Source organism: Thamnophis sirtalis, unplaced genomic scaffold, assembly GCF_051295495.1.
Source record: "Thamnophis sirtalis isolate CommonGarterSnake01/CBP01778 unplaced genomic scaffold, rThaSir2_p1.2 scaffold_2, whole genome shotgun sequence".
Classification (NCBI taxonomy): domain Eukaryota; kingdom Metazoa; phylum Chordata; class Lepidosauria; order Squamata; family Natricidae; genus Thamnophis; species Thamnophis sirtalis.
In genome coordinates this window covers 1,897,880-1,906,715 of record NW_028261382.1, presented here as the reverse complement: position 1 = coordinate 1,906,715, position 8,836 = coordinate 1,897,880, and the positions used below count along the sequence as shown (strand labels likewise).

At 50.5% G+C, this 8,836-nt stretch overlaps 1 protein-coding gene across 1 annotated transcript in view; it reads left to right on the top strand.

Annotated features, from left to right (window-relative positions):
• Window positions 1-3,955: 3,955 nt before the first annotated feature.
• Window positions 3,956-8,836, top strand: part of TJP1 (tight junction protein 1) — a 145,580-nt gene continuing 140,699 nt past the window's right edge. Inside the window, 1 exon segment of the mRNA XM_087703978.1 lies at window positions 3,956-4,155. Within this exon segment, the coding sequence (XP_087560104.1) occupies window positions 3,956-4,155 (200 nt within the window).

Below are 8,836 nucleotides of genomic sequence, written 5' to 3'. Positions count from 1 at the left end.
GTGCAAAAGCTTTTTTTTAAAAAAAAAAATTACCTCTTCAAAAATCTTGGTGTGTCTTTTACTCCGAAAAACGCGGTATATATTTATTGATTGTTCTAGGGCTGGAGCAGTTGTCTTATCCTGGCTGTTTTGCTTGTATTGTTGAGGATCTGATATGATTATGACCCACCAAGGGCCTGGTTGGGATCCCAGCTCCCTCATTGATGGTTGATGGTTGGTGTTCTTGGGTCCCTCAAGAGTCTCTGCTCTCCAACCACCACCACCCCATATAGACTCAGGGCAGTGGAGGGTGATGGGCAGATTAGAAGAAGAGGGGGCTATTCTGGGCCCTGCCTAATGAGATTAGCATCTTGAGGACAGGGGTAAAGGGCAAGGCCTCCAGGTTCTGGCCACTCTCCTGAGACTCTGTTTTAGAAGGGGAGAGATCCAGCCTGGGGGGGAAATAGCCCGAGCCCCATGGGAGAACCTGGTGGGGAGAGCAGAACAGGTGCTTGGAAAGGTAGCATGATGAGCGAAGGGGATCTCTATCCAGAACTGAGAAGGGCAGTGGCTGATGGGCATAATAGAGCTGTGGTGGCGCAGTGGTTAGAATGCAGTATTGCAGGCCAATTCTGCCCACTGCCAACAGTTCGATTCTAAACTGGCTCAAGGTTGACTTAGCCTTCCGTCCTTCTGAGGTGGGTAAAACGAGGACCCAGATTGTTGGGGGCAAGAGGCTGACTCTGTAAACTGCTTAGAGAGGGCTGGAAAGCACTGTGAAGCGGGATATAAGTCTTAAGTGCTATTGGTATCTTCCTTCCTTCCTTCCTTCCTTCCTTCCTTCCTTCCTTCCTTCCTTCCTTCCTTCCCTCCCAGTGGTTAGAATACAGCATTGCAGGCTAACTCTGCCCACTGCCAGCAGTTCGATTCTGACTGGCTCAAGGTTGACTCAGCCTTTCATCCTTCTGAGGTGGGTAAAACGAGGACCCAGATTGTTGGGGGCAACAGGCTGACTCTGTAAACTGCTTAGAGAGGGCTGGAAAGCACTGTGAAGTGGGATATAAGTCTTAAGTGCTATTGGTATCTTCCTTCCTTCCTTCCTTCCTTCCTTCCTTCCTTCCCTCCCTCCCAGTGGTTAGAATACAGCATTGCAGGCTAACTCTGCCCACTGCCAACAGTTCGATTCTGACCGGCTCAAGGTTGACTCAGCCTTCCATCCTTCTGAGGTGGGTAAAACGAGAAGCCAGATTGTTGTTGGGGGTGATATGCTGACTCTGTAAACTGTTTAGAGAGGGCTGTGAAAGCCCTGTGAAGCGGTATATAAGTCTATCGGCTACTGCTATTGCTCATAGCTCCTGGAAAACAGGGCAGTGCAGGGTTGCTGGAGTTGGTCCAGTATGATGGAGATGGACTTCTTGCAGGAAAGAGCCCATCCTTGAGTCCGGAGTCTCGTGGAAGATCATTGTTTCTAAGGAGGCAGGGAGACAATGCATAAAAGACCAGGCGTGGATTCACCAGGTCCTGCAAGAGGAGGAAGTCCTTAGGAATGGAGATTCTCAGCCATTCCAAGAAGGCTCTACATTCAGGTGACCCCTGAGGACATAGACAAACCTCCAAGTGGCCTCAAGGACCCTCTAAAAGGACGCAAATGACCAGCTGTCTGCAAGGAATATAAATCCTTCCATCCCTCACCATCCAGCCAGAGCTGAAGAACCTTCTTGGGTGAGAAGCGGGGGAAAAAAAACCACAACGTTGAGTTGTCTCTTGAAAAGCATCTCGGGGACGGTTGTGAGATGCCACGTTGCGTGTCTCCTCTGGGCCTCAAATCCAAGGAAGGTTTTCCCGGTGTCCAGGAGAACGAGCGATGTACAAGGAGAGCGACGAGGGTCTGGGATACTGCAGATGTGGGAGAGAGATGAGGCCCTTGGTTGAAGGACTGGGGGAGGGGGGGAGTGTGCAGCTATGGAGATGAGCAAAGAGGAGAATTAAAAATGTGCACTACGGTTTTTGTCCTCCTTGGCTATTAGCCATGCTGACTGCACTGATTGGAAGTCTTCGTAATATCGGAGCATCACAAGGCTCGCTGCCTCTGAATTATGCCGAGGTGGACAAAAACAACCCCCCCCTGCTTCTGACATCTGTTTCTTGGTTCGGATGCAACGAAGGGTGTGAAATGTGAGTTGAGTAACATCTTGAGATCCTGCGTTGACCTCAAAGAGCGTAAAAGCACGCTTTCTCACCGCCACAATCCGTGAAGGAAGGGAAAGCGATGCCAAGTCATTCCGAGTGTGGACGTACCCTCAGGTTTTCGTGACCTGGCCTGTGCCCCTAAAACTGTCTTCTCCATTGTGTTCTGCCCATGTGACTTCAGCTCCTCCCCCCCCCCCCCCCCCGCAGTCCCAGGCAGGACAAGGTGGTTCAGCTCAGGTGGCCATAAGGAAAAGCAAGCCAAGGCTCACATCTGCCTTCCTGTGGCTCATTTCTCTTGCTAGAGATGCAGGAAGAATATCGGTTCCACCTTTCTCAACTTTGGCAGCTTGAAGATGGGTGGAGAATTCTGGGAGCTGAAGATCTGAAGAAGAATCTGAAGTCTACAATCACCTATTATTATTTTTATTTTAATCCATCTGCTTCTAGGCCCAAACCAGTTTCCCAAACCAACTACCCATTGGCATAGATCTCCTGGGTGTTCTACTCAGCCTCTCGCTGAGAAGAGCATAGGAACTGGTTTCTGGAAGGACTCCGTTTCCTAGCGCAGGGGTCTCCAACCTTGGCCACTCCAAGACTTGTGGACTTCAATTCCCAGAATTCCTCAGCCAGCTTTTCTGGGAGTTGGAAGTCCACAAGTCTTCAAATGGCCAAGGTTGGAGACCCCCTGCGCTAGCGCATTAGATGGCCTTGTTCAGATGGTCCATGGATGTCCTGGAAAGTTGTCTTGGTGATGGGCCTCCCAGTTCTCATTTCTGGAAGATCTTCTATTGCAGTGTTTCTCAACCTTGGCAACTTGAAGATGTCCGGACTTCAACTCCCAGAATTCCCCAGCCAGCATTCGCTGGCTGGGGAATTCTGGGAGTTGAAGTCCGGACATCTTCAAGTTGCCAAGGTTGAGAAACACTGTTCTATTGATTGGAGTCCCGGATTCCTTATCACTTGAAGACACTTGCAAGAGTCCCGCTTTCCGGATCTGTCCATGGTTCTGAAAGTGGTACCGGCAGACGAGAATCTCTGTAGCTTCTAGGTCCAACACTGTGGCTTGCTCTTTTCTTCCAGACGTTTCAGGACCCAACTGGGGAACACCATCAGTGCTAGGAGGGGGAGGGGGGGTTGCTCTCTGTTGATATACAGCGCCTCGCCTTGCCAGTGGTTTCCTCCTTGGGGTTGAGGCTGTTGTTTACGGCTCCATTGTTGGTCTGGTGGCAAAGGCTGGATCAACACCCGGCTCTGTTCTGGAGATGGGCATTGCAGCCTACCAGGCTTACAACCCACCCAACCGTTTGGTCCGGAGCCCTCCCCTCCCCCCATCACGCAGGATGGGGAGACCCGGGATGGCTGTGCCTTCGGGGCCCCCAAGCCCAAGGCCCCTTCCTCCCTCTCTCCCTCCCCCGGTGGAAGACGAGCCCAGAAGCCCACCCACCCAACTCACCCAGCAGGCAAGCTCACCCCGGAGGTCCCCCCTGGCCAGAGGAGGAGGACCAGAAGCCCCGGCTAGGAGCCAGCCATCCCGGGCGCATCCGGGCCGCCCCCTTCCCACCTGCCACGCGCAGGGCACGTGTGGGCGCCCCAGCAGGAAGCGGAATCCCAGCCCGGGCGGGCAAGGTGGGAGCGGAGCGCGGAGGGCGGCATCGGCGGTGGAGCGGAGCGGCGGGAGGAGGGGGAGGGGGGGCTCCGGGCGGGCGGGGCGCGGGAGGGAGGGAGGGAGGCGCGCGACGCGGCGGCGGCGGCGGCGGATGCCTGGAAATCAGCCCTTGATGGTTGCATGCGGCGGCTGGAGCGGCTCTGGCGGCGGCGGGGACGCAGCGGGGACCGGGGGGGCGACGGCGGCGGCGGTGGTGGCGGAGGCGGCGGAGGCGGCGGCGGCACGATGAAGTACCAGAAGTACCTGACGGTCCTGCAGATGGCCATCGGGGTGACCGCCTCCAACCGGGGCAGCTTCATGCCCTTAAAGAGGAGGCTCTGGTGAGTCGGCCCAGCACCGGCCGCCAAGCAGGAGGAAGAGGAGGAGGAGGAGGAGGCTGCGGGCGACCCGGGAGGGAGGCGGGCAGGAGGAAGGGGGGGGGCGCCCGCTGGGTCTGGGCCGCGGGGAGGGGGGGCAGGACCCGCCTGCTGACCTCCTCCCTACCCGCCTTGCCTGGCCTCCCTCTCCCCCCGCCAAGCCCGCCTGCAGCGCCGCGATGCGCGCTCCCACCTCGCCGCTCGCAGCCCCCGGGGACGCTGGGGGAGGGGAGGGGGGTTGCAGAGAGGCCCCGCGGCGGCTCCCGTGCTCGGATGGCTGGCTGCATGCACCGGCGCCTTGCCTGCCTTCCCTTCTCCTCCCGACCGCCTCTCTCTCTCCGCAGCCGGTGCTCCGGGAGCAGAGATGCAGGCGCGGAGCATCCTTTGCCACGGCCGCACCGGGACCTCCCCCCCCCCCCGCTTCTTCCCCTACGGGCCCGGTGCGATGCTGCCTCTCTCGCCCGGCCGACCCCCTCCGTCCGTCTCCCGAGGCGGCGCGGCTTGCATCGGGGCGACGAGGAGGATGCGGAGCTCGGTGCCCCGGAAGGCCCAGGCGGGCCCGTTCCCTTCCGAAGCCTGGCTGGAACCAAGGGGGACTCTCCCTTCCTCCTTCTCCTCCTCCTCCGGGGTCCAGCTGCTGGGCAGGCCGGTTGGCTTCTGTCTTCCCGGCTCTTTGCAGCTCCCCACCTGGCAGGAGAGCCCCTGTGCTCCTTGGGCATGATGGGGGCCCTGGAGTGGTAGAAATGCCAAGGGCACCCAGGAAGGGTGGGTTGTCCCTATCTTAGCTGGCTGTCTTGCAAAAGAAGGGCATGAAAGCACAGGGCCCGCTCCAATTCTTGGCCAATCAGTCTCAGGTCAAGGAGCCGAGGGAGGAGGAGGATGGTGGTGTCCATCGTGGCCCTAGCGGCCCAGGCCAGCTGGTCCTCCTGCCCACTTCCTCCTTGGCAGAAGACTTTCCCAGCAGACCAACACAAGATCAGGCCCAGATTGGCTTTCTTCTCTCTCTCTCCTTGGAGAAAGAAGGGAAGACGTCCCACCCATTGTGTAGATGGGCTTTTGAGTTTTGCCGGAAAGGGGGCTGCAGCTGAAGTTGCCCTCCCCCCCTCGAGCAGTGCAGGATGGTTTTGGTGGTGCCCAGGATGACTGAGGAGGATTAAAAAAAAAAACTCAGAGAAATGTTGACAATCCAGATGTTGGTAGCACCTTCTTCCTTTCTCCTTCTTCAGAGGCCTAGTGATTGGACAATACCTCTCCTTTCTTCTTCCTACAGAGGATGAGCGAAAGAGGGAACCCCCCCCCGAGCCCCTCTTATTTTATTTAATTAATTTATATCCTGCCTTGGTTCTATTTGTGAACAACTCAGAGGCCGGGATCATACTCCGTACTCCTTTCTCCTTCTACGTGGCCCAAATCATGGACTGCACTAATTATCTTTGGACACGCAAGCCACTTTCTCCTCCTCCTCTTCTTCCTGGCAGTCTCCCCTCCTCACGCCTGCAGGCTTTGTTTTACTTTCTAGCAACGCAATTAAATGATTTCAGGAGGATGGGAATGAATGGGCTGTGCGGGTAAAGAACCTTTCAGAAGATCCCTCCTTAAGGCGTCTCTGTGGTCTAAATCAGGGAGGTCTTTAAGACTGGTGGACTTCAACTCCCAGCATGGCTGGCTGGGGAATTCTGGGAGTTGAAGTCCACGGATCTTCGAGTTGCCAAGGTTTGACAACCCTTTTGTGTCAACAGAAGAATTGGGATGGTTCTTCCGATGAAAAGGGATCAGCAAGGCGTGTTAAAATATTGTAATTGTGGCTTGAAACGTGCTGGAAAATTGAGACAATAACTTCATTTTGCCCCAGATCAATGTCTTCTCTCATCTCTTGTGCTTGCGAAAACGGGGAGAGAAAATGAGCATTAAATAGTTTCAGAATTTGGTGATTTTTTTTTCGGAGTTTGTCATCTTTGGGGGAATTTTCAGCTCAGGCTGTAGCTCTGTGCTGTGGTTTCCTGGAGGGTGAGAATTTAGGAAAGAGGCACTAGAGAAATGCTCCCTCTCAGTTCTTGCACTGATGTGGTGTGCTGGAATTGATCTGTCGTTGCTATGAAGGGTCAGGTGTGTTTCGTTAAATTATATCCTGTTTACTACCTGTGTTTAAAAAGTCCATCAAAGGAAGGCACGCAAATTGGTCCTTATATCTACAGTGAGAAAGAGAATTCGAAATACTCCCTAAATTCAACAGGATGTCTTTTTGAATCAAATGTGTTGTTAGTGTTGTTCTGTTGAAATTTGATGGATTTATTTCATATGAGTCTCTCTCTCTCTCTCTCTCTCTCTCTCTCTCTCTCTCTCTCTCTCTCTCTCTCTCTCTCTCTCTCTCTCTCTCTTTCTCTCTCTCTCTCTCTCAATCATCAATCTATATCATCTATCTATCATCTACCTATCTACCTCTATCTACCTCTATCTATCTCTCTATCTATCTCCATCCATCCATCCATCCATCCATCTTTCCATCTATCTATATCTGTGTATCATATGTATGTATGTATGTATGTATGTATGTATGTATAAATCTATCTATCTATCTATCTATCTATCTATCTATCTATCTATCTATCTATCTATCTATCCATCCATCCATCCATCCATCCATCCATCCATCCATCCATCCATCCATCCATCCATCCATCTATCTATCTATCTATCTATCTATCTATCTGTATATCTACCTACCTACCTACCTACCTACCTACCTACCTACCTACCTATATCTGTGTATCGTATGTATGTATGTATGTATGTATGTATCTATCTATCTATCTATCTATCTATCTATTTATCTATATCTGTGTATCGTATGTATGTATGTATGTATGTTTGTATGTATGTATGTATGTTATCTATCTATCTATTTATCTATATCTGTGTATCGTATGTATGTATGTATGTTTGTATGTATGTATGTATGTATGTATGTTATCTATCTATCTATCTATCTATCTATCTATCTATCTATCTATCTATCTACATGTTCAATATATGATTGCCTGTTTGGTCATTTTTCTTACTCATCCTGCCGTGTGGTTGTTCATGCCATTTTTCTCTGTACGACTGTTTCTTCTAAAAGCCCAATTATCCTCAAAACCAGTGGAACAGATACTGCCCAGGGGATAAGAGGCTTCATGGTGTCTTATGTTTATTAGGACTAATTTAAGTGGCATTTTTGTGGAAGAGCAAGAATTGATCAACGTAAAATCTCCAGGGCTTAGATTTTTTTTAAAAAAAATGGACAGTGAAAGCTTTATTTATCTTCAAAATGCCCTCGGAACACACCAATAAAATGTTTTTCATTTTTTTAAAAAGAGATGATGGGCTTTTAAAATTAAAAATGTAGTTCCTGATGGAAGATTTGGCGTGTGATGGTTGTTTTTGATTTTTGTGAGCAACGTGATATGATATGATATGATATGATTGGGATAGGAAAACCCAGGAGGAAGATCAGTCTTTTGATTTACTAGCTATTCCCCACTTCCTCCAAATGTGAGCGCTAGTAAAAATAAGTCACACAGTAAAATTAAAAACAAAGATTTAAAATACTTAGGCTTTTTTTGGACCAGATAATCCTTTTTGAATCCAGTTGAATGAAGGTAGCAGCTACGGTTTTGGCTCCCCTGTGGAACATCTGTCCATCGAATTTCCTCCAAGCTAAGCACACCTTCTCCACCGGGACACAGGAAATTCTATTAATCTGGGGATGATGGGGTTTTGTCTTGAAGGTCACACTCTCGCGTCTCGTGGGAAAATCTCATTTCTCATGTGGGCCTGCCAGGGTCAAAACTGTGGCCCAAAGAAAGCCATTGAAGAGCCAAATAAATGGAACATGTCTCCAAATTGAGATTCTCGGGGACAGTTTTCATACCATGGAATTGCCACCAGTTTAAAGGCCTTCAAGAGACACAGATCTATATCTCGGCGAGTTCTTGTAGCCCAAAATAATAGGAAACACCAGTGTTTCAGCTTTTATACTTCCCAAAGGAACGAGTTCTCAGCATCTTCTTAAGTTAAAACCAAAGCAAATGATGTCAGTTAGATGGACCTTCCACCAGTGAACATTTTCAGATGTTTGGGGGTTCCGTCTCTCAGAATTGCCAAGGACACTGAGTTTTCATGAAGGAATTCTGGGAGTTCTAGTCGAATTTGAGTGACTAATGCCAGGCCTGTTTAGGATTTTTATATTGGCATCTCTAGGACTTACTGTTGGAGGAGAAGGTTCAAGCCTGGGTTATCTTAGCATCGTCAGAGGGATCTCAGCTAGCCTGAAATCCTAAAGTGAATCCTAAAATAGGGATTTGTTCTACGCAAGCATCCAAGATGGCAGAAATATCTGCTATGTTATCAGAACACGCAACTCGATATTGCTAAAAATATTCCACCCAAAAACGCTGAGAAGGCTCACATTTTTCTCAACCGTAGCATGAACCAAGGGTGTTTTTGAGAAGACTTTCTCGTGTCGCTTCTCTTATCTGGTTTGAGGGCGATCCAGGATGGCCTCTGTTGCGGTTCATTTACCATATTATCCGAACCATAAGCTACGTCCCTTCTTAACAAACCAGAATTGGAAGCCGTGGTTTGTTCTTGGATGGGGATATATAGG